General features: G+C 53.6%; 1 protein-coding gene across 1 annotated transcript in view; it reads left to right on the forward strand.

Annotated features, from left to right (window-relative positions):
• The window catches only part of LOC118383326 (histone-lysine N-methyltransferase ASH1L-like), a 53,809-nt gene that overhangs the window by 1,156 nt on the left and 25,355 nt on the right, over nucleotides 1-27,298 (forward strand). The window contains exons 2-3 of the mRNA XM_052513579.1: nucleotides 8,533-9,256; nucleotides 11,171-15,467. Of these exons, the coding sequence (XP_052369539.1) occupies nucleotides 8,657-9,256; nucleotides 11,171-15,467 (4,897 nt within the window). The 5' untranslated portion in view covers nucleotides 8,533-8,656. The remainder of the gene's footprint in view (nucleotides 1-8,532; nucleotides 9,257-11,170; nucleotides 15,468-27,298) is intronic.

The following is a 27,298-nucleotide window of genomic DNA, read 5'->3' on the forward strand; positions in this document are numbered from 1 at the left end:
AACATTAGCTCTCTGAGATACATTGGTAACGAACATGTTAAGACTCCTGGGGGGAATTGATAATCAATTATTGAGAATGTAATTGTGTTGGATTCATCGTTTGTGTGTGTCTCCAAAAGGTGTGATCCAAGAGTTTGATATCAGACCATTTCTTACATGAATATATCACTTTTGATTTATCTTGCCTTCCAGGTCTCCTACTTGGTCATTTTGTAAATATATATTATCTTCTGTATCTACTACATGTTCCCATCTCATTGATATCAAATGATGAGAGATGCACAAATTGTTTTTGCACCCACCATGCATCATGTGCGTAATGGTCATGTGAGGTGAAATGTGTATGGACACCACTTGTGTTTGGTTGCTCGGCTTGTGTTTGGTTGCTCGGCTTGTGTTTGGTTGCTCGGCTTGTGTTTGGTTGCTCGGCTTGTGTTTGGTTGCTCGTGTAACGGATGTGAAACGGCTAGCTTAGTTAGCGGTGTGCGCTAAATAGCGTTTCAATCGGTTACGTCACTTGCTCTGAGACCTTGAAGTAGTAGTTCCCCTTGCTCTGTAAGGGCCGCGGCTTTTGTGGAGCGATGGGTAACGATGCTTCGTGGGTGACTGTTGTTGATGTGTGCAGAGGGTCCCTGGTTCGCGCCTGGGTATGGGCGAGGGGACGGACGTAAAGTTGTACTGTTACACTCGGCTTGTGTTTGGTTGCTCGGCCAGGAATTTACTGAAGCTCCTGACCAACAGTTATTGTGTTGACGTTGCTTTCAGAGGCAGTTTGGAACTTGGTAGTGAGCGTTGCAGCTGAGGACAGGTGATTTTTATGTGCTACACACTTCAGCACTCGGGGTCCCATTCTGTCAGCTTGAGTAGCCTTGAAAATAAAAGAGCTATAGGAGCTCAGATGCAAAATTTTAATTACCAACGTCGAAATGTTGGTAACCCTGATGAAGACAGCTTGGCTGTCGAAACGTTGATAATTACATTTTTGCATCTGAGCGTGTGTGCGGCTTTCTTTTATTTTCAAGTTTTCTACTCCGCTAGCCAGCACCTCGCCTAAATAGGTGTGCGTTTCTTTTTCTTCTAGATCAGCTTGTGTGGCCTACCACTTTGTGGCGAGCCGTTGTTGCCCCTAGATGTTTCCATTTTACAATAACAGCACTTACATTTGACCAGGGCAGCTCTAGCAGGGCAGAAATTTGATGAACTGACTTGATGAAAAAGTGGCATCCTATGACGGTGCCACGTTGAAAGTCAGTGAGCTCTTCAGTAAAGCCATTCAACTGACAATGTTTGCATGGCTGTGTGCGCAATTGTATACACCTGTCAGCAACGGATGTGGCTGAAATAGTCGAATCCCCTCATTTGAAGGCGTGTCCACATACTTTTGTATATATAGAGTATAATGGGATGCTCTTATAATGGGATGCTCTTTTGTTGTCATAGAGATGCTAATGTACTAGTAGTTATGGCTGATAACAGTGACAGTCTGATGGAGATAGTTGGATATGAGAGGGCCATTACAATGATTTAACCCACTACTTGTTGAGTGCTGAGGATCACAATGATAATAGTGTCAAGTCTATCCATCACTCTGACATCTGCAATAGCTGTAGACCCGCTGCTTAAAGGCAGACTGAGCGAAATGACTTTGCCACAAGCAACACCGGAGATATTGAGATGAGCAAGATGCAAGACTTCACTCTCACTCAGTCACACACAGTATCTGCGCATGTGCAGGGGTTCGCTTCACGCTGTTCACAGAGTGGTAGCCAGGGCATCGAAACAGAGAAGTTGAGCCAATGTTCAATTACAGGAGTTGTTGCGAAAATTGACCTACTATGCTGTTTACTTTCTGCATCTACGTCATATCGCTGAGTCTACCTTTAATGTTGAGATATCGTTGACTGCTGGTTAGTTATCACGACAGACACTTCCTTGGAACAGACAGACAGGTTGTTTATAGGCCTGAGGGTCATAACATTAATATTTAGTCATAGTGAATAATACGATGAGCTTTTTTTCTGTCCAGTATGTATTGGCCACACCTCTTTCCTCAGTCTATCTACATGTCGGCTACGTGTGGGCCTGCTTGTTGACTCATGGCACTTGTACTTGTGTTATCTAATCACATAATGTTGCCTATTCTATAATGCCATATTCTGAAAATTAAAGGTATTTCAACCTGTCACTCAATCTAGCCAACTTGACATTGTATTGACAAACAGGGCTAAACTATATTGTATACTGTACTATACTGTCCTCTATCTCACCATGTCTTCATGTCACTGTGACTTCCACAATATGTATTCTCTCTCTCTCTCTCTCTCTCTCTCTCTCTCTCTCTCTCTCTCTCTCTCTGTCTCTCTCTCTGTGTCTGTCTATCTGGGTCAGGCCACAGTAGTGGTCACTGTAGAGGTGACCAGTAGTCAGAGATACTGAGCTCTGTATGATATCATGGTCTGACTGGAAGCCTCTTCAGAGGAGAAGGACAAGGCACTGTTGAGAGACAGATGCGTTGTTTCATAAGAGGCTCTCCATAGAGAGTAAAGAATGTACAACATGGTGTGTTTTTATTAGGAAATGAAAAGTATCTCAATGAGAGAGGGAGAGAGGGAGGAATGAGACATAGGGGAATGAGACAGAGAGAGAGGGAGGAATGAGACATATGGGAATGAGACAGAGACAGAGAGAGGAATGAGACATAGGGGAATGAGACAGAGGGGATGAAAGGGAAAGAGTTATAGGAGATGGCGTTTGTTTTGCCGTGTATTGGTCAGCACAGACTACAGAGCAAGTGTGTATGTGGGAGACAGAGAGAGGGAGAGAGAGGGAGACAGAGAGAGGGAAACAGAAAGACTGAGACAGAGAGAGGGAGACAGAGAGAGAGAGAGGGAGGAATGAGACATAGGGGAATGAGACAGAGAGAGGGAGACGGAGAGAGGGAGACGGAGAGAGGAATGAGACATAGGGGAATGAGACAGAGGGGAATGAGACAGAGAGAGAGGAATGAGACATATGGGAATGAGACAGAGGGGATGAAAGGGAAAGAGTTATAGGAGATGGCGTTTGTTTTGCCGTGTATTGGTCAGCACAGACTACAGAGCAAGTGTGTATGTGGGAGACAGAGAGAGAGAGACTGAGAGAGACTGAGAGAGAAAGACGGAGACAGAGAGAGGGAGACAGAGAGAGGGAGACAGAGAGAGGGAGACAGAAACAGGGAGACTGAGAGAGGGAGACAGAGAGACGGAGACAGAGAGAGGGAGACAGAGAGAGGGAGACAGAAACAGGGAGACTGAGAGAGGGAGACAGAGAGACGGAGCGAGGGAGACGGAGACAGAAAGACGGTGACAGAGAGACAGAGACGGAGAGAGAGAGACTGAAACGGAGAGAGGGAGACGGAGAGAGAGAGAGGGAGACAGAGAGAGGGAGACAGAGAGAGGGAGACAGAGAGAGGGAGACAGAGAGAGGGAGACAGAGAGAGGGAGACAGAGAGAGGGAGACTGAGACAGAGAGAGGGAGACTGAGACAGAGAGAGGGAGACAGAGAGAGGAAGACTGAGACAGAGAGAGGGAGACTGAGTAGGAGAGAGGGAGACAGAGAGAGAGAGAGAGAGGGAGACTGAGACAGAGAGAGGGAGACAGAGAGAGGGAGACAGAGAGAGGGAGACTGAGACAGAGAGAGGGAGACTGAGACAGAGAGAGGGAGACTGAGACAGAGAGAGGGAGACAGAGAGAGAGGGAGACAGAGAGAGGGAGACTGAGTAGGAGAGAGGGAGACAGAGAGAGAGAGAGAGAGGGAGACTGAGACAGAGAGAGGGAGACAGAGAGAGGGAGACTGAGACAGAGAGAGGGAGACTGAGACAGAGAGAGGGAGACAGAGAGAGGAAGACTGAGACAGAGAGAGGGAGACTGAGTAGGAGAGAGGGAGACAGAGAGAGAGAGAGAGAGGGAGACTGAGACAGAGAGAGGGAGACAGAGAGAGGAAGACTGAGACAGAGAGAGGGAGACTGAGTAGGAGAGAGGGAGACAGAGAGAGAGAGAGGGAGACTGAGACAGAGAGAGGGAGACAGAGAGAGGAAGACTGAGAGACAGAGAGAGGGAGACTGAGTAGGAGAGAGGGAGAGAGAGAGAGAGGGAGACAGAGAGAGAGAGAGACGGAGACAGAGAGAGGGAGACTGAGACAGAGAGAGGGAGACTGAGACAGAGAGAGGGAGACTGAGACAGAGAGAGGGAGACTGAGACAGAGAGAGGGAGACTGAGACAGAGAGAGGGAGACTGAGACAGAGAGAGGGAGACTGAGACAGAGAGAGGGAGACTGAGACAGAGAGAGGGAGACTGAGACAGAGAGAGGGAGACTGAGACAGAGAGAGGGAGACTGAGACAGAGAGAGGGAGACTGAGACAGAGAGAGGGAGACTGAGACAGGGAGACAGAGAGAGGAGACTGAGACAGAGAGAGGGAGGGAGACAGAGAGAGGAGACAGAGAGAGAGAGAGAGAGAGGAGACTGAGACAGAGAGAGAGGAGACAGAGAGAGGAAGGAGACGGAGACAGAGAGACGAGGAGACAGAGAGAGGGAGACTGAGACAGAGAGAGGGGAGACTGAGACAGGGACTGAGAGAGAGAGAGGAGACTGAGAGAGAGAGAGGAGACTGAGAGAGAGAGAGGGAGACTGAGACAGAGAGAGAGAGACGGAGACAGAGAGACTGAGACAGAGAGAGGGAGACTGAGACAGAGAGAGGGAGACTGAGACAGAGAGAGGGAGACTGAGACAGAGAGAGGGAGACTGAGACAGAGAGAGGGAGACTGCGACAGAGAGAGGGAGACAGAGAGAGAGAGACAGAGAGAGAGAGACGGAGACAGAGAGACGGAGACAGAGAGAGGGAGACTGAGACAGAGAGAGGGAGACTGAGAGAGAGAGAGGGAGACTGAGACAGAGAGGGAGACTGAGACAGAGAGAGGGAGACTGAGACAGAGAGAGGGAGACTGAGACAGAGAGAGGGAGACTGAGACAGAGAGAGGGAGACTGAGACAGAGAGAGGGAGACTGAGACAGAGAGAGGGAGACTGAGAGAGGGAGACTGAGACTGAGAGAGGGAGACTGAGACAGAGAGAGGGAGACTGAGACAGAGAGAGGGAGACTGAGACAGAGAGAGGGAGACTGAGACAGAGAGAGGGAGACTGCGACAGAGAGAGGGAGACAGAGAGAGAGAGACAGAGAGAGGGAGACTGAGACAGGGAGACTGAGAGAGAGAGAGGGAGACTGAGACAGAGAGAGGGAGACAGAGAGAGGGAGACAGAGAGGGAGACAGAGAGAGGGAGACTGAGACAGAGAGAGGGAGACTGAGACAGAGAGAGGGAGACTGAGAGAGAGAGAGGGAGACTGAGACAGAGAGAGGGAGACTGAGACAGAGAGAGGGAGACTGAGACAGAGAGAGGGAGACTGAGACAGAGAGAGGGAGACTGAGACAGAGAGAGGGAGACAGAGAGAGGGAGACAGAGAGAGAGAGACAGAGAGAGAGAGACAGAGAGAGGGAGACTGAGACAGGGAGACAGAGAGACTGAGACAGAGAGACTGAGACAGAGAGAGGGAGACAGAGACAGAAAGACGGCGACAGAGAGACAGAGAGAGGGAGAGACGGAGACAGAGAGACGGAGACAGAGAGAGGGAGACGGAGACAGAAAGACGGCGACAGAGAGACAGAGACAGAGAGGGAGACTGAGAGAGGGAGAGAGAGAGACGGATACAGAGAGACTGAGACAGAGAGACGGATACAGAGAGACGGAGAGACGGAGACAGAGAGACGGAGACAGAGAGACTGAGACAGATAGGGAGACTGAGAGACTGAGAGAGGGAGAGAGAGAGACGGATACAGAGAGACAGCGAGAGGGAGACAGAGAGACGGATACAGAGAGACGGAGACTGAGAGACGGAGACTGAGAGACGGAGACTGAGAGACGGAGACTGAGACAGAGAGACTGAGACAGAGAGACTGAGACGGAGAGAGGGAGACGGAGAGAGGGAGACAGAGAGAGGGAGACAGAGAGAGGGAGACAGAGAGAGGGAGACAGAGAGAGGGAGACAGAGAGAGGAAGACAGAGAGAGGGAAACAGAGACAGAGAGACAGAGAGACTGAGAGACGGAGACTGAGAGACGGAGACTGAGAGACGGAGACTGAGAGACGGAGACTGAGAGACGGAGACTGAGAGACGGAGACTGAGAGACGGAGACAGAGAGACGGAGACAGAGACTGAGACAGAGAGACTGAGACAGAGAGAGGGAAACAGAGACAGAGAGACAGAGACAGAGAGACAGAGACAGAGAGACAGAGACAGAGAGACTGAGACAGAAAGAGGGAGACGGAGACAGAAAGACTGAGACAGAAAGACTGAGACAGAGAGAGGGAGACAGAGAGAGGGAGACAGAGAGAGGGAGACAGAGAGAGGGAGACAGAGAGAGAGAGACAGAGAGAGGGAGACAGAGAATAAACGATGGCTGTTCAGGGGAATGTTATTGTTGGGTGTGTTACTTGCCATAGCATCACATTAAATGTCCATTTACAATGGGGTCAATGAAAAACTTACTTGACTTAGAGGAAACCAGGGGAGGGGGAGGAATTCACACTCGTTTCCAAAAATAAGTTTTGCCCGTTCCTTCGGATTTGTGTTACACCACTACTGAGAGGGGAGGAGGAGAAAGTTCTGGAGGATGTGAATGGAAGGATTGAGGTTGAAGAGGAGAAAAAGACTGAAGAGAAGAGGGGGAGGAAATATGGTTTTCATTAACATGGATACGGTGCCTGGTGCTGGGTTGACCGTTTTACTGTGTGGTCTGTTCAGAAAGAGAGAGAGAGTTGCAAAGGGTTGCTGACAGACATGAAACAGAAGGTTGGAGAGAAAAGAGAGAAAGGTGGAGTACAGTAGAGGGGAGGGAGGGAGGGAGGGAGGGTGGGAGGGAGGGAGGGAGTGAGGGAAAGGTGGAGTACAGTAGAGGGGAGGGGAGGGAGGGAGGGAGGGAGGGAGGGAGGGAGGGAGGGAGGGAGGGAGGGAGGGAGGGAGGGAGGGAGGGAGGGAAAGGTGGAGGAACAGTAGAGGGGGAGGGAGGGAGGGAGGGAGGGAAAGGAGGGAAAGGTGGAGTACAGAGGGAGGGAGGGAGGGAGGGAGGGAGGAAGGAAGGAAGGAAGGAAGGAAGGAAGGAAGGAAGGAAGGAAGGAAGGAAGGAAGGAAGGAAGGAAGGAAGGAAGGAAGGAAGGAAGGGAGGGAGGGAGGGAGGGAGGGAGGGAGGGAAAGGTGGAGTACAGTAGAGGGGAGGGAGGGAGGAAGGGAGGGAGGGAGGGAAAGGTAGAGTACAGTAGAGGGGAGGGAGGGAAGGAGGGAGGGGAGGGAGGGAGGGAGGGAAAGGTGGAGTACAGTAGAGGGGAGGGAGGGAGGGAGGGAGGGAAAGGTGGAGTACAGTAGAGGGAGGGAGGAAGGAAGGAAGGAAGGAAGGAAGGAAGGAAGGAAGGAAGGAAGGAAGGAAGGAAGGAAGGAAGGAAGGAAGGAAGGGAGGGAGGGAGGGAAAGGTGGAGTACAGTAGAGGGGAGGGAGGGAGGAAGGGAGGGAGGGAGGGAGGGAGGGAAAGGTAGAGTACAGTAGAGGGGAGGGAGGGAAGGAGGGAGGGAGGGAGGGAGGGAAAGGTAGCAGGATTGTAGTGTGGAGGGAAGTAGAAGTTGGTATCGAGCATGAGCCCTTAGATCTGTGATCCCTTCAGAAAAGAAAGAAAGACGGAGGAAGGAAGGAATGATACCTTTTTAAAGAATTTGAAAAGAGTTTTCCAGTAAGTGCACGCATTCTTGGAAAGGGCTGCTCTGCTGAGTATGATTGGTCCCCTGGGGTTCTGTTCAGTGAGGTCATCAGTGAGGTCATCATCTGAATCATCTCCTGAGTGACTTTACTGCCATCTGCTACACACACACACACACACACACACACACACACACACACACACACACACACACACACACACACACACACACACACACACACACACACACACACACACACACACACACACACCATATACACACACACACCATACAAACACACCATATACACTCACACACACACCATACAAACACACCGTACACATGCGGCTAGGGAAATTGTATTGCAGCATTTTCTTCAGGACTTTGGACGGAGAGAGCGGAGGAAAGAGAGGGAGCTGACTCCAGTTGTATTGTTTAGTATAGTGTCGGGTTGCCAGGCTGGGTGATGCTGTGGTCAGCTACAAGCCTACTTGTAAGCTGACATTTAGCTGGTGTCTTTTGTCGTCTGTTATAAGCATTATAGTAAGTGCCATAGAGGCAGTATAGTTTCTGTGTTTTCACGTTCTTGTAAAGTACTTTACATTTGGATTGTCAATCGGTTGTTTTTCATTAAAGCTGACAGAGACTTCTGTTGTTGTTGTATTGCTGCTACTAATGTCTGATGTCAGTGAAATAACCTCTTTCTCTGTCTGTTTCTCTCTTTCACTCCATCCTCTCTGACTGACTGACTGACAGAGAAGGACAGAGTGCTGGACAGTTGGGTCAAGAAAGCCTTTTGATATTTAATCTCTAGACAATACCTGTTCCCTTCCACCCTGGGTGCTGCCCCCCCCACCCCTCCTCCCCTCTCACATCTCTGATGGACCAGAGAGCGAAGGGGGGCCCATCTCTACCTCCACCATCCTCACTGCCTCTCCTCCCCACAGCCCGACCACAGCAGTACCCAGAGAAAGAGGTAGGCGGTGGGACCAGGAAGAGGATAGAGAAGGAAGGAGGTGGTGCAGTACTGGAGGTGCTCATTGAGGGGTGCTGTGGTGCTGCAGGGCAGAGACAGCTCCCATTCCCAGGCAGAGAGAGGAGCTGCACTGAGGGCAATGTGAGGCTGAGGATCGGAGTCCAAACGGCCAAACGCACCAAGAAACCCCCCAGGACCCTGGAGGGCTACGAGTGTAAACCCACCATCAGGACGTACCAGAGGCCTGTGAGGGGGGCAGCAGGGAGGGGGGGTCAGGAGGGAGGGGGGAGTGGGCATGGGAACCGTCCTCAGGAGGAGGGGGACGGAGAGCAGAACCAGGGGTCAGACCCCAGCACCACCCAGACCAGGAAGATACACTCCTCCTCGCCTCCATCTTCATCATCATCATCATCATCATCATCATCATCATCATCATCATCATCATCAGCCCCTACAACCACCCCTCCCAGCCCAGCCAACCCTCAGACTGCGCCAGCCAAACAGGTAGGAAGAGAACCACCTTCACCTCACGGAATACCTGACTTTTTAACCACTTACTACTCATTTATTACATTGACTAGTACTTCAGTTCTGCTTTATATACCGGGTCCCCTACAAATCTCTCCGGTGGGAAGAACTATTCCCATTTGACACAATTCTATATTATTACACATTTCTGTAGGCTTGTGCATGATATGCATTAGTGTTCAGTATGTGTGTTTCCTATTCATCCAGGCGTGTTATCCGGTCCAGAACACTCAGCGGTTCCTAATGGTTTCTAATAATAATAAGGTCAAGTGAGTGATTGTCTGGATAGAGGAACTTAAACAGCAGCAGCAGTGGTGCATTAGAATATAGAGAACAGGACTATTAATAGTCACACAGCACAGCAACTATTAGCAGCTGATCCAGACATTGGTCCATCAGCTCTTATGACAATCACCCACCCCAGAGAGTAGATTATTGCTTTAGCTGCAAACACCAGTCAGGCTGCAACAACGCAGCTCCCAAATTACAGGACAAGCATGAAATCTCAAGCCTCCTCATCTCTATTCGTGGCCATTTATAGCTACCAATAGCACAGCTGCCTTTCTCTCTAGTTCTCTCTCTACCCTGTCTCTTTCTCTCTGTCTATTTTTACCTCCCCTCTTTACTCTACCTGCTCTCATTTCTCTTTCTCTCCACCTCTCTCTCTCTTTCTCGATCGCTCAATTTCTCCTCTTGCCGGGTCAACTTCATTTCAGTCTCCATCACCTCAGCTTCTCTCCTCCCATGTGTCCTAATTTCTCTCTTTCTCTCGCTCTCATCTTCTCTCTCGCTCTCTCTCTCTTTTCCTCTCTCTCTTTCTGTTTCTCTCTCTCTGTCATTGTGTCCTTTAGCTGTCTTCCAACAGGCTTGCACCAGCACCCAACCCTTACTGTTTCTCTCTCTCTGTCATTGTGTCCTTTAGCTGTCTTCCAACAGGCTTGCACCAGCACCCCACCCTTACTGTTTCTCTCTCTCTGTCATTGTGTCCTTTAGCTGTCTTCCAACAGGCTTGTACCAGCACCCCACCCTTACTGTTTCTCTCTCTCTGTCATTGTGTCCTTTAGCTGTCTTCCAACAGGCTTGCACCAGCACCCCACCCTTACTGTTTCTCTCTCTCTGTCATTGTGTCCTTTAGCTGTCTTCCAACAGGCTTGCACCAGCACCCCACCCTTACTGTTTCTCTCTCTCTGTCATTGTGTCCTTTAGCTGTCTTCCAACAGGCTTGCACCAGCACCTCACCCTTACTGTTTCTCTCTCTCTGTCATTGTGTCCTTAACTGTCTTCCAACAGGCTTGCACCAGCACCCCACCCTTACTGTTTCTCTCTCTCTGTCATTGTGTCCTTTAGCTGTCTTCCAACAGGCTTGCACCAGCACCCCACCCTTACTGTTTCTCTCTCTCTCTGTCATTGTGTCCTTTAGCTGTCTTCCAACAAGCTTGCACCAGCACCCCACCCTTACTGTTTCTCTCTCTCTGTCATTGTGTCCTTTAGCTGTCTTCCAACAGGCTTGCACCAGCACCCCACCCTTACTGTTTCCCTCTCTTGTTTGCTCTCCTTTTCCCTCCCTCTTTCTCTTAACTCTCCCTGTCCTCTCTCTGAGCCACTAATGAACTATGCAGCTCTGAAACACATTATATTTACATACCTCTACTTCCTTGTTAGCAAGGGCACAATGCGGTAAATTATTAGAAAATAGCAATTGTGTAATACATTAACATAACTCTATCATAGGTCTAACTGGGATTCTTTTGGAGAAATATTTCTTTAAAATATTTTTGATAATATGAAAATCTTTACCTGTAAATTACCTAGATCTTTTCTGATAGATGACATAATAAATTACCAATCTGATCTGATAACAATGTGTTTATAACCATGTTTTTATCCCAGCAGGTCCCTGTGAACCTGGGCTATAAGAAGTCAGACACCCTAACGGAGAAATCAAGGCACCCTGACCCACCTGATGCCCACAGCAAACTACCCTCACCTGCCCAAATGGACCAGGCAACCCCCTCTTACCCCACAGCTTCATCCCCCCATTCCCCCCCTCCCTCATCACCCCATTCCCCCTTGGTAAAGGACCCTAGCGGTGAGGGAGGTATGCTGAATGGGGGAGTACCTACAGTCACCTGCCATCCTACCAGACTCACAAAGGTCAAAGGTCGCAAACAGAACTGTTCTTCCTCAGCCGCCCCCACTAACGTGAACTCAACAACAAGACCTCCAGCCTCCAGCCCCCATCAGGCTGACCTTGCAGCCCAGGACAGGACTACAGGCTTCAGCTGCCCTCATACACCACCTCCATTCACAACCCTACTTCCAGACCAGAGAGGAGCCCCAGTGGCTGATGGGAGACTGAGTCCTGCTGCCTCCCTCACCAGCCTGAGCAGGGGACCATTACTACCATCCTCTGTGGGAAATGAGAGAGGGAAGGAGGAGAAAGCCAAGAAGAAGAAAGAGAAAGATGACAAAGCGAGGGGTGAGAAAGGGAAGGGTAAGAGAGAGGAGAAGTGGAGAGGGAAGGAGGACAGAGGGAGGAATGAGAGTGCAAAGATGGACAGAGATGAGAGAGGGAAGGAGGGAACTGGGATGGATGAGAGCGGGAGGGATATGACTGGGAAGGAGGAGAGAAATGGGGACGAGGACAAGGAAAGAGAGAAGCCCAGAGACTTGAGGATTAATAAATCGCCCTCTTCTACAAAGTGTCAGATGTCTGAGGTTCAGAGCAGGAAGACAGGTACACCCAGCCCAGACCTGACCAGCAGAACATGGGAATCAGATGATACTGGTGCCCCCTCAAGACCCACTGTCTCTCCCTCCAACCCATCCACTGCCTCCTCTTCCCTCACTTCCCTCCCTCCTCCCTCTCTCTCTCTCCACTCTTCCTCTCCTCCTACCTCCCCCCGAGAGCAGGACAGCCGTCCGCTGAAGAAGCGTAAAACCCGACGGCCAAGCTGGACCAGGCTGGTGAACCGGGCACAGAGACTGGCAGAGAACCCAGATGGCCGCCAAGATGCCCCCTTAGTTGCCCCACAGACCCCCACTACCCCTCAGACATCCCCCACTACCCCCCAGACACCCGCAACTACCAACTCACCCAACCTTCGGTCAGCTGAGTCATGCCTAGCCCCCTTCGTTCCCCCACCCTCCAGTCCGTCCTCCCTCTCCCCCTCTACCTCTACCCCTGTGAGACCCAGACCAGCAGGACGACCCCCATCCCCCACTCAGTCTCACCTGTTGACCTCTGACCCTAGCCCTTTACCTGGACCTGACCGTCCCTTCAATCAGGCCAGAAAAAGGGGTCGCCCCAAATCCCAAACCTGGAGCTTGGACGAACCCCAACCCAGACACTCCCCCAAACCTACCCAAGCTGAGATGCTCCCTCATGGGCATGATGAGACTCCGGACCTCCATGTGCTCAACCCAGTGCTGGATCACAGTCCCACCCTCACCAATCCCTCTAGCCCCAACCCCACGCCCAGGAAACGAGGTCGCCCCAAACGGCTGCCCCCCTCCCCCCTCCTCCCCAAACAGACTCCCCAGGACCAGAACAGGGGTACACTGACCCCCTCTGGAGGTGAGGAGGGGGGTAAAGACTTCCCCTCTGAAAAGGGGAGCAGGAAGCTGAGGATGAGGAGCATCATAGGAGAGATGAAGAGGAGGAAGAAGAGGAGGCTACTCAGGGAAATGCTTTCTGGGTGTGGAGGGGGGAAGGAGGGGAGAGGAAGAGAGAACTCTCGTGGGTGTGCAGGAGGGGTGTGTGGGTCGGCCACAGCACCCTCCCTGTCCTCCTCCTTTGGGGGTAAACTAGGTCCCCAGATCAACGTGAGTAAGAGGGGGACCATCTACATGGGGAAGAGGAGAGGACGCAAACCCAAAGCTCCAGCTAACTCTAACCCTGCCTCTCAGTCCACACTGTTCACCAGTCTCTCTAGTTCCTCTCTCTTCTCCTCTCCCCAGCCCCATCCTCCCCTCTCTCACCCATTCCCCTCCCCATCTCTCACCCACTCCAGTGGAGCCCAGAGCCCTTACAGTGATGGAGGCTGCACAGAACCTGCTCCCTCCCTCTTCCTCCCCCACACCTTCTCCCTCCCCTCACCCTCCTCCTCCTGCGCATCGCCACGTCCTCTCTCCTCCTCCTTCTCCTCCTGCTCATCCCTCTCTCCCTCCCTAAAGAGGAGTTCCCCAGGTCAGGGACGACATCCCCTCTTCCACCATCCCTCCAGCAGACTCTCTTCTCCTCCTCTTCCTCACCCTCTTTACCCCCATCTGCCTGTCTTCCCCACACACCTGAAAGAGGCCACAGCCTCACCTATCAGTAAATCACACAGCAAGGAGATGTTGCCTCGTGATAGTGTGATTGGAATGGACCACAACACTATCTCAGAGAGGGGGGAGAGGAGGGGCCGAGGGAGAGGGGGTGTAACCATGGGAATGACCTCAGATGTCACCCGGTCAGTGTTCCGGACAGGTTTAGGGGTCAACCTGAAGGGTCAGAGACAACCCTCACCCTCCATGTTACTAGAACCCCCCCCCCCTGTACCCTCACCCATCAGAGTGTCAGCCTCACCCCCCTCTGCCTCCCCCAGACACACGCCTTCTTCTGACTTAGTGGAACCCAGAGACAGACACAGGCACAGGCGGAGGGGGTACGAATGTCCCTATACCTGCCCCCCCTGCCCCTGCCTAGGGCACAACCAGTGCTCCCACCTGGACCTCTGCCCCTGCCTAGGGCACAACACACACAAGAGACAGAAACACAAACACAAGAGGAAGTACCAGCACCTGCACATGCACGTGCACGACCCAGACTTCCTCTCTGAACTGGACGATCTCATTGGGCAGTTCAGCGAGGTCCGCATCGGTCGCCACCGTGATTGGGCCAGAGCTGGATTGGGGCAGGATCTCGATGAGAGTGGGGGGAAAAGACGCCACTCTTCCTTATTGTCATCGCAGAATTTCCTCTCAAACGTTTACAGAATCAACTTGAGTGGATACTACTCGCCTCACCCCCTGTCTTACCCCCCTCACCCCTCCTTCTCCCCGCTCCACCCCCACCCCTGCCACGGCCTGCCTTATGGCAGCAGAAAGCCAGAGCAGAGGTTGAGGTGTGGCTGTCCCACCAAGCCCTGTGAGTCCTTAGACCAGGGTGACTGTGGCCAGGGGCGGAGGTGTGCCTTACAGGGTATCACAGGGCACCTCCACCCCTCCTCTCTCAGTACCCCCCTGGCCTCCTCCACCACCTCTTCCACCACCCCCATGCCTCTGGGTTTTGGCTACTACAGAGGCTATCCTCTGACCATGGCCCATTACCCAAACCCCCATCCCTCCTTTCCCCTGCCTCCCCCTCATCCCTACACCCCCCACCACCCCCACCTCCACCCCCCTCACCTCCTCCTCAACCCATCCAGGTTCCACAGGAGGAGGAGCAGGCAGCTGAGAGAGGCTGGGTTGGGTGGAGGTGGAGGTGAGGACGTGGGGGTTATGGGTGAGGGAAAGAGGGCCGGGGTCCGATCCTGTCCAGCAGGGTCCATCCCTGGTCGGTCCTGTGTCTGTGGGGGGAGTGAACACAAGCTCAGACACAAACATCGTCACAGACAGCGTGATCGTGATGGAAAGGAAGAAGCGGATGAGAGAGTTGCCGGGTCACAGCTCAGGTCAGAGTTCACCACAGGATCAGGAGGAAGTAGAAAGACTGGAGGACAAGGGAGTGCTGGGTTGATGGAGTCTCCATGGCAACATAGGCATGGCAAATACCCCTCTTCTTTCTTCTCGGCTTCTGCTAAACCAGCCTCTTCATCATCATCATCAGAGAGGCTCAAACACACACCCCTCACCTGTCTAGGCTCCTCTCACCTTTCCTCGTTTGGAGAGGGCTGGGGGGTTCGGCAGAACCCCTGGCTGAGGAGAGGGGGACTGGGGGCAGGATTCAGACCCCTCGATCCCACCTGGGGCACTCTGACAGAAGGGCAGAGGTCAGCCGCTGTGGGGGGGTCAGAGAGAGAGGTGGGGGAGAGACACACACCCTGTCACAGCACCTTCACCCCCCCGACACACACCAACCTCTTCACCTCCTCTGCCACCAGTGGGAGGGACATGAGGAGCGGAAGAGACAATTTGAGACCAGGGAATCAAGACGGGTCACTGAGGAGTGAGGAGCCATCACAGACAGAGAGGAGAGGCACAGGTGAGACTGGGGAGTGAGTGAGTGAGTGAGTGAGTGAGTGAGTGAGTGAGTGAGTATTATTGAAGCCAGGCACCCAGGCTAGACATACTACAGTGACAGCAGGTTTTCACATAGCAGAGACCGTAGTAAGGTTGGTAGACTGTCCTTCTCTCAGGTGTATGTAATCAGTACATCAGACATGATATTGGGGAGGAAATTAGTCTCTGTTCTTTTTATTACCACAGCAAGTTACAGACTTGAACAGAGAACCTGCATGACACATGAACTGTCACATATACACGCACGCGTACACTCACACACGCACGCAGGAGAGGGAGGCTGGGGGCAGTACACTCACACACGCACGCAGGAGAGGGGGGCTGGGGGCAGTACACTCACACACGCACGCAGGAGAGGGGGGCTGGGGGCAGTACACTCACACACGCAGGAGAGGGAGGCTGGGGGCAGTACACTCACACACGCAGGAGAGGGAGGCTGGGGGCAGTACACTCACACACGCAGGGAGAGGGAGGCTGGGGGCAGTACACTCACACACGCACGCAGGAGAGGGGGCTGGGGGCAGTACACTCACACACGCACGCAGGAGAGGGGGCTGGGGGCAGTACACTCACTCACACACGCAGGAGAGGGAGGCTGGGGGCAGTACACTCACACACGCACGCAGGAGAGGGAGGCTGGGGGCAGTACACTCACACACGCACGCAGGAGAGGGAGGCTGGGGGCAGTACACTCACTCACACGCAGGAGAGGGAGGCTGGGGGCAGTACACTCACACACGCACGCAGGAGAGGGAGGCTGGGGGCAGTACACTCACACACGCACGCAGGAGAGGGAGGCTGGGGGCAGTACACTCACACACGCACGCAGGAGAGGGGGGCTGGGGGCAGTACACTCACACACGCACGCAGGAGAGGGGGCTGGGGGCAGTACACTCACACACGCAAGCAGGAGAGGGAGGCTGGGGCAGTACACTCACACACGCAAGCAGGAGAGGGAGGCTGGGGGCAGTACACTCACACACGCAAGCAGGAGAGGGAGGCTGGGGGCAGTACACTCACACACGCACGCAGGAGAGGGAGGCTGGGGGCAGTACACTCACACACGCACGCAGGAGAGGGAGGCTGGGGGCAGTACACTCACACGCACGCAGGAGAGGGAGGCTGGGGGCAGTACACTCACACACGCAAGCAGGAGAGGGGGCTGGGGCAGTACACTCACACACGCACGCAGGAGAGGGAGGCTGGGGGCAGTACACTCACACACGCACGCAGGAGAGGGAGGCTGGGGGCAGTACACTGGCACACGCACGCAGGAGAGGGAGGCTGGGGGCAGTATACTCACACACGCACGCAGGAGAGGGGGGCTGGGGGCAGTACACTCACACGCACGCAGGAGAGGGAGGCTGGGGGCAGTATACTCACACACGCACGCAGGAGAGGGAGGCTGGGGGCAGTACACTCACACACGCACGCAGGAGAGGGAGGCTGGGGGCAGTACACTCACACACGCACGCAGGAGAGGGAGGCTGGGGGCAGTACACTCACACACGCACGCAGGAGAGGGAGGCTGGGGGCAGTACACTCACACACGCAAGCAGGAGAGGGAGGCTGGGGGCAGTATACTCACACACGCAAGCAGGAGAGGGAGGCTGGGGGCAGTACACTCACACACGCACGCAGGAGAGGGAGGCTGGGGGCAGTACACTCACACACGCACGCAGGAGAGGGAGGCTGGGGGCAGTACACTCACACACGCACGCAGGAGAGGGAGGCTGGGGGCAGTACACTCACACACGCACGCAGGAGAGGGAGGCTGGGGGCAGTACACTCACACACGCAAGCAGGAGAGGGGGGCTGGGGGCAGTACACTCACACACGCACGCAGGAGAGGGAGGCTGGGGGCAGTACACTCACACACGCAAGCAGGAGAGGGAGGCTGGGGGCAGTACACTCACACACGCACGCAGGAGAGGGGGCTGGGGGCAGTACACTCACACACGCACGCAGGAGAGGGAGGCTGGGGGCAGTACACTCACACACGCACGCAGGAGAGGGAGGCTGGGGGCAGTACACTCACACACGCACGCAGGAGAGGGAGGCTGGGGGCAGTACACTCACACACGCAAGCAGGAGAGGGAGGCTGGGGCAGTACACTCACACACGCACGCAGGAGAGGGAGGCTGGGGGCAGTACACTCACACACGCACGCAGGAGAGGGAGGCTGGGGGCAGTACACTCACACACGCACGCAGGAGAGGGGGCTGGGGGCAGTACACTCACACACGCACGCAGGAGAGGGAGGCTGGGGGCAGTACACTCACACACGCACGCAGGAGAGGGAGGCTGGGGGCAGTACACTCACACACGCACGCAGGAGAGGGAGGCTGGGGGCAGTACACTCACACACGCACGCAGGAGAGGGAGGCTGGGGGCAGTACACTCACACACGCAAGCAGGAGAGGGAGGCTGGGGGCAGTACACTCACACACGCACGCAGGAGAGGGAGGCTGGGGGCAGTACACTCACACACGCACGCAGGAGAGGGAGGCTGGGGGCAGTACACTCACACACGCACGCAGGAGAGGGAGGCTGGGGGCAGTACACTCACACACGCACGCAGGAGAGGGGGCTGGGGGCAGTACACTCACACACGCACGCAGGAGAGGGGGGCTGGGGGCAGTACACTCACACACGCACGCAGGAGAGGGAGGCTGGGGGCAGTACACTCACACACGCAAGCAGGAGAGGGAGGCTGGGGGCAGTATACTCACACACGCAAGCAGGAGAGGGAGGCTGGGGGCAGTACACTCACACACGCACGCAGGAGAGGGAGGCTGGGGGCAGTACACTCACACACGCACACAGGAGAGGGAGGCTGGGGGCAGTACACTCACACACACATTATTTCCCCCTCATTTATTGGTTCATTCTCACAGTCTGTTAATAACCCTTCCAGTCCGATCTGCCAGAGATCTTAGAAATGTCTCTGGTTGTGAAGTTGGCTGCCTGCTGTGCTGTTTGAGCCCTGGGCTATGAAGCTATGAGCAGAACACAGTCATTAGTTAACCACCAGTCTCTATGTATAGTCCTGTTCATGTCTCAGCTGCTGCTTGTCTGCCTGCCTGCATGGCCAACATACTGTACACTGTCTGGCTGGCTGCCTGGCCAACATACTATACACTGTCTGGCTGGCTGCCTGCATGGCCAACATACTATACTGTACACTGTCTGTCTGGCTGGCTGGCCAACATACTGTACACTGTCTGGCTGGCTGCCTGCATGGCCAACATACTGTAAATCAAATCAAAATCAATCAAATCAAATTTTATTTGTCACATACACATGGTTAGCAGATGTTAATGCGAGTGTAGCGAAATGCTTGTGCTTCTAGTTCCGACAATGCAGTGATAACCAGAGATAGAAACTGTTTTTCAGTCTCTCGGTCCCAGCTTTGATGCACCTGTACTGACCTCGCCTTCTGGATGATAGCGGGGTGAACAGGCAGTGGCTCGGGTGGTTGATGTCCTTGATGATCTTTATGGCCTTCCTGTAACATCGGGTGGTGTAGGTGTCCTGGAGGGCAGGTAGTTTGCCCCCGGTGATGCGTTGTGCAGACCTCACTACCCTCTGGAGAGCCTTACGGTTGAGGGCAGAGCAGTTGCCGTACCAGGCGGTGATACAGCCCGCCAGGATGCTCTCGATTGTGCATCTGTAGAAGTTTGTGAGTGCTTTTGGTGACAAGCCGAATTTCTTCAGCCTCCTGAGGTTGAAGAGGCGCTGCTGCGCCTTCTTCACGACGCTGTCAGTGTGAGTGGAACAATTCAGTTTGTCTGTGATGTGTATGCCGAGGAACTTAAAACTTGCTACCCTCTCCACTACTGTTCCATCGATGTGGATAGGGGGGTGTTCCCTCTGCTGTTTCCTGAAGTCCACAATCATCTCCTTGGTTTTGTTGACGTTGAGTGTGAGGTTATTTTCCTGACACTACACTTCGAGGGCCCTCACCTCCTCCCTGTAGGCCGTCTCGTCGTTGTTGGTAATCAAGCCTACCACTGCTGTGTCGTCCGCAAACTTGATGATTGAGTTGGAGGCGTGCGTGGCCACGCAGTCGTGGGTGAACAGGGAGTACAGGAGAGGGCTCAGAACGCACCCTTGTGGGGCCCCCGTGTTGAGGATCAGCGGGGAGGAGATGTTGTTGCCTACCCTCACCACCTGGGGGAGGCCCGTCAGGAAGTCCAGTACCCAGTTGCACAGGGTGGGGTCGAGACCCAGGGTCTCGAGCTTGATGTCGAGCTTGGAGGGTACTATGGTGTTGAATGCCGAGCTGTAGTCGATGAACAGCATTCTCACATAGGTATACCTCTTGTCCAGGTGGGTTAGGGCAGTGTGCAGTGTGGTTGAGATTGCATCGTCTGTGGACCTATTTGGGCGGTAAGCAAATTGGAGTGGGTCTAGGGTGTCAGGTAGGGTGGAGGTGATATGGCCCTTGACTAGTCTCTCAAAGCACTTCATGATGACGGAAGTGAGTGCTACGGGGCGGTAGTCGTTTAGCTCAGCTACCTTAGCTTTCTTGGGAACAGGAACAATGGTGGCCCTCTTGAAGCATGTGGGAACAGCAGACTGGTATAGGGATTGATTGAATATGTCCGTAAACACACCGGCCAGCTGGTCTGCGCATGCTCTGAGGGCGCGGCTGGGGATGCCGTCTGGGCCTGCAGCCTTGCGAGGGTTAACACGTTTAAATGTCTTACTCACCTCGGCTGCAGTGAAGTAGAGACCGCATGTTTTCGTTGCAGGCCGTGTCAGTGGCACTGTATTGTCCTCAAAGCGGGCAAAAAAGTTATTTAGTCTGCCTGGGAGCAAGACATCCTGGTCCGTGACTGGGCTGGGTTTCTTCTTGTAGTCCGTGATTGACTGTAGACCCTGCCACATGCCTCTTGTGTCTGAGCCGTTGAATTGAGATTCTACTTTGTCTCTGTACTGACGCTTAGCTTGTTTAATAGCCATGCGGAGGGAATAGCTGCACTGTTTGTATTCGGTCATGTTACCAGACACCTTGCCCTGATTAAAAGCAGTGGTTCGCGCTTTCAGTTTCACGCGAATGCTGCCATCAATCCACGGTTTCTGGTTAGGGAATGTTTTTATCGTTGCTATGGGAACGACATCTTCAACGCACGTTCTAATGAACTCGCACACCGAATCAGCGTATTCGTCAATATTTTTATCTGACGCAATACGAAACATGTCCCAGTCCACGTGATGGAAGCAGTCTTGGAGTGTGGAGTCAGCTTGGTCGGACCAGCGTTGGACAGACCTCAGCGTGGGAGCCTCTTGTTTAAGTTTCTGTCTGTAGGCAGGGATCAACAAAATGGAGTCGTGGTCAGCTTTTCCGAAAGGGGGGCGGGGCAGGGCCTTATATGCGTCGCGGAAGTTAGAGTAACAATGATCCAAGGTTTTACCACCCCTGGTTGCGCAATCGATATGCTGATAAAATTTAGGGAGTCTTGTTTTCAGATTAGCTTTGTTAAAATCCCCAGCTACAACCAGCTACAATGAATACAGCCTCCGGATAAATGGTTTCCAGTTTGCAAAGAGTTAAATAAAGTTTGTTCAGAGCCATCGATGTGTCTGCTTGGGGGGGGATATATACGGCTGTGATTATAATCGAAGAGAATTCTCTTGGTAGATAATGCGGTCTACATTTGATTGTGAGGAATTCTAAATCAGGTGAACAGAAGGATTTGAGTTCCTGTATGTTTCTTTCATCACACCATGTCTCGTTAGTCATGAGGCATACGCCCCCGCCACTCTTCTTACCAGAAAGACGTTTGTTTCTGTCGGCGCGATGCGTGGAGAAACCCGTTGGCTGCACCGCCCCGGATAGCGTCTTCCCAGTGAGCAATGTTTCCGTGAAGCAGAGAACGTTACAGTCTCTGATGTCCCTCTGGAATGCTACCCTTGCTCGGATTTCATCAACCTTGTTGTCAAGAGACTGGACATTGGCAAGAAGAATGCTAGGGAGTGGTGCACGATGTGCCCGTGTCCGGAGTCTGACCAGAAGACCGCTACGTTTCCCTCTTTTACGAAGTCGTTTTTTTTGGGGGTCGCTGCATGGAATCAATTCCGTTGACCTGTTTGTAAGGCAGAACACAGGATCCGCGTCGCGGAAAACATATTCTTGGTCGTACTGATGGTGAGTTGACACTGATCTTATATTCAGTAGTTCTTCTCGACTGTATGTAATGAAACCTAAGATGACCTGGGGTACTAATGTAAGAAATAACACGTTAAAAAACAAAAAACACTGATTCTTCACAAAAAAATACTGTACACTGTCTGTCTGGCTGCCTGCATGGCCAATGTACTGTACACTGTCTGGCTGGCTGCCTGCATGGCCAACATACTGTACACTGGCTGGCTGGCTACCTGCATGGCCAATGTACTGTACACTGTCTGTCTGGCTGCCTGCATGGCTAATGTACTGTACACTGTCTGGCTGGCTGCCTGCATGGCCAATGTACTGTACACTGTCTGGCTGGCTGCCTGCATGGCCAATGTACTGTACACTGTCTGTCTGGCTGCCTGCATGGCCAATGTACTGTATGTACACTGTCTGGTTGGCTGCCTGCATGGCCAATGTACTGTACACTGTCTGGCTGGCTGCCTGCATGGCCAATGTACTGTACACTGTCTGTCTGGCTGTCTGGCCAACATACTGTACACTGTCTGGCTGGCTGTCTGGCTGGCTGCCTGCATGGCCAATGTACTGTACACTGTCTGGCTGGCTGGCCAACATACTGTACGCTGTCTGCCTGGCTGGCTGGCCGGCCAACATAATGTACACTGTCTGGCTGCCTGCATTGCCAACATACCGTACACTGTCTGTCTGCCTGCCTGTATGGCCAACATACTGTACGCTGGCTGGCTGGCTGTCTGCCTGGCTGGCCGGCCAACATACTGTACACTGTCTGCCTGGCTGGCTGGCCGGCCAACATACTGTACACTGTCTGTCTGCCTGCCTGTATGGCTAACATACTGTACACTGTCTGTCTGCCTGCCTGTATGGCTAACATACTGTACAATGTCTGCCTGGATGGCTGGCTGGCCAACATACTGTACACTGTCTGTCTGCCAGCCTGTATGGCCAACATACTGTACACTGTCTGCCTGGATGGCTGGCTGTCCAGCATACTGTACACTGTCTGCCTGGCTGGCTGGCTGGCCAACATACTGTACACTGTCTGCCTGGCTGGCTGGCCAACATACTGTACGCTGTCTGTCTGCGTGCCTGTATGGCCAACATACTGTACACTGGCTGGCTGGCTGGCTGGCTGCCTGGCTGGCTGGACAACATACTGTACACTGTCTGCCTGGCTGGCTGGCTGGCCAACATACTGTACACTGTCTGCTTGGCTGGCTGGCCAACATACTGTACACTGTCTGCCTGGCTGGCTGGTCGGCCAACATACTGTACACTGCCTTGCTGGCTGGTCAACATACTGTACACTGTCTGCCTGGCTGGCTGGCCGGCCAACATACTGTACTGTCTGCCTGGCTGGCTGGCCAACATACTATACTGTACACTGCCTGGCTGGCTGGCTGGCCAACATACTGCACTGCACACTGCCTGGCTGGCCGGCCAACATACTGTACAGTGCACTGCCTGGCTGGCTGGCCAACATACTATACTGTACACTGCCTGGCTGGCTGGCCAACATACCGTACTGTACACTGCCTGGCTGGCTGGCTAACATACTGTACTGTACACTGCCTGGCTGGCTGGCCAACATACGGTACTGAACACTGCCTGGCTGGCTGGCTGGCCGGCCAACATACGGTACTGTACACTGCCTGGCTGGCTGGCTGGCCAACATACGGTACTGAACACTGACTGGCTGACTGGCCAACATACGGTACTGTACACTGCCTGGCCAACGTACTGTACTGTACACTGCCTGGCTGGCCAAGATATGGTACTGTACACTGCCTGGCTGGCTGGCTGGCCAACATACGGTACTGAACACTGCCTGGCTGGCTGGCCAACATACTGTACTATACACTGCCTGGCGGGCTGGCTGGCTGGCCAACATACTGCACTGTACACTTCCTGGCTGGCTGGCCAACATACTGCACTGTACACTGCCTGCCTGGCTGGCTAACATACTGCACTGTACACTTCCTGGCTGGCTGGCCAACATACTGTACTGTACACTGCCTGCCTGGCCAACATACTGTACTGTACACTTCCTGGCTGGCTGGCCAACATACTGCACTGTACACTTCCTGGCTGGCTGGCCAACATACTGCACTGTACACTTCCTGGCTGGCTGGCCAACATACTGTACTGTACACTGCCTGCCTGGCTGGCTGGCCAACATACAGTACTGTACACTGCCTTCCTGGCCAACATACTGCACTGTACACTTCCTGGCTGGCTGGCCAACATACTGCACTGTACACTTCCTGGCTGGCTGGCCAACATACTGTACTGTACACTGCCTGGCTGGCTCGCCAACATACTGTACTGTACACTGCCTGCCTGGCTGGCTGGCCAACATACGGTACTGTACATTGCCTGGCTGGCTGGCCAACATACTATACTGTACACTGGCTAGCTGGCCAACATACGGTACTGAACACTGCCTGGCTAGCTGGCTGGCCAACATACTGTACTATACACTGCCTGGCTAGCTGGCTGGCCAAAATACTGTACTATACACTGCCTGGCTGGCTGGCTGGCCAACATACTGTACTGTACACTGCCTGGCTTGCTGGCCAACGTACGGTACTGTACACTTCCTGGCTGGCTGGCCAACATACTGCACTGTACACTTCCTGGCTGGCTGGCCAACATACTGTACTGTACACTGCCTGGCTGGCTCGCCAACATACTGTACTGTACACTGCCTGCCTGGCTGGCTGGCCAACATACGGTACTGTACACTGCCTGGCTGGCTGGCCAACATACTGTACTATACACTGCCTGGCGGGCTGGCTGGCTGGCCAACATACTGCACTGTACACTTCCTGGCTGGCTGGCCAACATACTGCACTGTACACTGCCTGCCTGGCTGGCTAGCATACTGCACTGTACACTTCCTGGCTGGCTGGCCAACATACTGTACTGTACACTGCCTGCCTGGCCAACATACTGTACTGTACACTTCCTGGCTGGCTGGCCAACATACTGCACTGTACACTTCCTGGCTGGCTGGCCAACATACTGCACTGTACACTTCCTGGCTGGCTGGCCAACATACTGTACTGTACACTGCCTGCCTGGCTGGCTGGCCAACATACTGTACTGTACACTGCCTTCCTGGCCAACATACTGCACTGTACACTTCCTGGCTGGCTGGCCAACATACTGTACTATACACTTCCTGGCTGGCTGGCCAACATACTGTACTGTACACTGCCTGGCTGGCTCGCCAACATACTGTACTGTACACTGCCTGCCTGGCTGGCCAACATACGGTACTGTACACTGCCTGGCTGGCTGGCTGGCCAACATACGGTACTGAACACTGCCTGGCTGACTGACTGGCCAACATACGGTACTGTACACTGCCTGGCTGGCTGGCTGGCCAACATACGGTACTGAACACTGCCTGGCTGGCTGGCCAACGTACGGTACTGAACACTGCCTGGCTGGCTGGCCAACATACTGTACTGTACACTGCCTGGCTGGCTGGCCAACATACGGTACTGAACACTGCCTGGCTGGCTGGCCAACATACGGTACTGTACACTGCCTGCCTGGCTGGCCAACATACTGTACTGTACACTGCCTGGCGGGCTGGCTGGCTGGCCAACATACTGCACTGTACACTTCCTGGCTGGCTGGCCAACATACTGCACTGTACACTGCCTGCCTGGCTGGCTAACATACTGCACTGTACACTTCCTGGCTGGCTGGCCAACATACTGTACTGTACACTGCCTGCCTGGCCAACATATTGTACTGTACACTTCCTGGCTGGCTGGCCAATATACTGTACTGTACACTGCCTGCCTGGCTGGCTGGCCAACATACTGTACTGTACACTGCCTTCCTGGCCAACATACTGCACTGTACACTTCCTGGCTGGCTGGCCAACATACTGCACTGTACACTTCCTGGCTGGCTGGCCAACATACTGTACTGTACACTGCCTTCCTGGCTGGCTGGCCAACATTCTATACACTGCCTGGTTGGCTGGCTTGCCAACATACTGTACTGTACACTTCCTGGCTGGCTGGCCAACATACGGTACTCTACACTGCCTGCCTGGCTGGCCAACATACTGCACTGTACACTTCCTGGCTGGCTGGCCAACATACTGCACTGTACACTGCCTGCCTGGCTGGCTAACATACTGCACTGTACACTTCCTGGCTGGCTGGCCCACATACTGTACTGTACACTGCCTTCCTGGCCAACATACTGCACTGTACACTTCCTGGCTGGCTGGCCAACATACTGCACTGTACACTGCCTGCCTGGCTGGCTAACATACTGCACTGTACACTTCCTGGCTGGTTGGCCAACATACTGTACTGTACACTGCCTGCCTGGCCAACATACTGTACTGTACACTTCCTGGCTGGCTGGCCAACATACTGTACTGTACACTGCCTTCTTGGCTGGCTGGCCAACATTCTATACACTGCCTGGTTGGCTGGCTTGCCAACATACTGTACTGTACACTTCCTGGCTGGCTGGCCAACATACGGTACTCTACACTGCCTGGCTGGCTGGCCAACATACTGCACTGTACACTGCCTGGCTGACTGGCCAACATACTGTACTGTACACTTCCTGGCTGGCTGGCCAACATACGGTACTCTACACTGCCTGGCTGGCTGGCCAACATACTGCACTGTACACTGCCTGGCTGGCTGGCCAACATACTGCACTGTACACTGCCTGCCTGGCTGGCTAACATACTGCACTGTACACTGCCTGGCTGGCTGGCCAACATACTGCACTGTACACTGCCTGGCTGGCTGGCTAACATACTGTACTGTACACTGCCTGCCTGGCTGGCCAACATACTGCACTGTACACTGCCTGCCTGGCTGGCTAACATACTGCACTGTACACTGCCTGGCTGGCTGGCCAACATACTGCACTGTACACTGCCTGCCTGGCTGGCCAACATACTATACTGTACACTGCCTGCCTGGCTGGCCAACATACTATACTCTACACTGCCTTCCTGGCTGGTCAACATACTATACTGTACACTGCCTGGCTGGCTGGTCAACATACTGTACTGTACACTGCCTGCCTGGCTGGCTAACATACTGCACTGTACACTGCCTGGCTGGCTGGCCAACATACTGCACTGTACACTGCCTGCCTGGCTGGCTAACATACTATACTGTACACTGCCTGCCTGGCTGGCCAACATACTATACTGTACACTGCCTGCCTGGCTGGCCAACATACTGCACTGTACACTGCCTGCCTGGCTGGCTAACATACTATACTGTACACTGCCTGCCTGGCTGGCCAACATACTATACTGTACACTGCCTGCCTGGCTGGCCAACATACTGCACTGTACACTGCCTGCCTGGCTGGCCAACATACTATACTGTACACTGCCTGCCTGGCTGGCCAACATACTATACTGTACACTGCCTGCCTGGCTGGCCAACATACTATACTGTACACTGCCTGCCTGGCTGGCCAACATACTATACTGTACACTGCCTGGCTGGCTGGTCAACATACTATACTCTACACTGCCTTCCTGGCTGGTCAACATACTATACTGTACACTGCCTGGCTGGCTGGTCAACATACTATACTGTACACTGCCTTCCTGGCTGGTCAACATACTA

The sequence above is a fragment of the Oncorhynchus keta genome, unplaced genomic scaffold (assembly GCF_023373465.1).
Source record: "Oncorhynchus keta strain PuntledgeMale-10-30-2019 unplaced genomic scaffold, Oket_V2 Un_scaffold_1315_pilon_pilon, whole genome shotgun sequence".
NCBI lineage: Eukaryota > Metazoa > Chordata > Actinopteri > Salmoniformes > Salmonidae > Oncorhynchus > Oncorhynchus keta.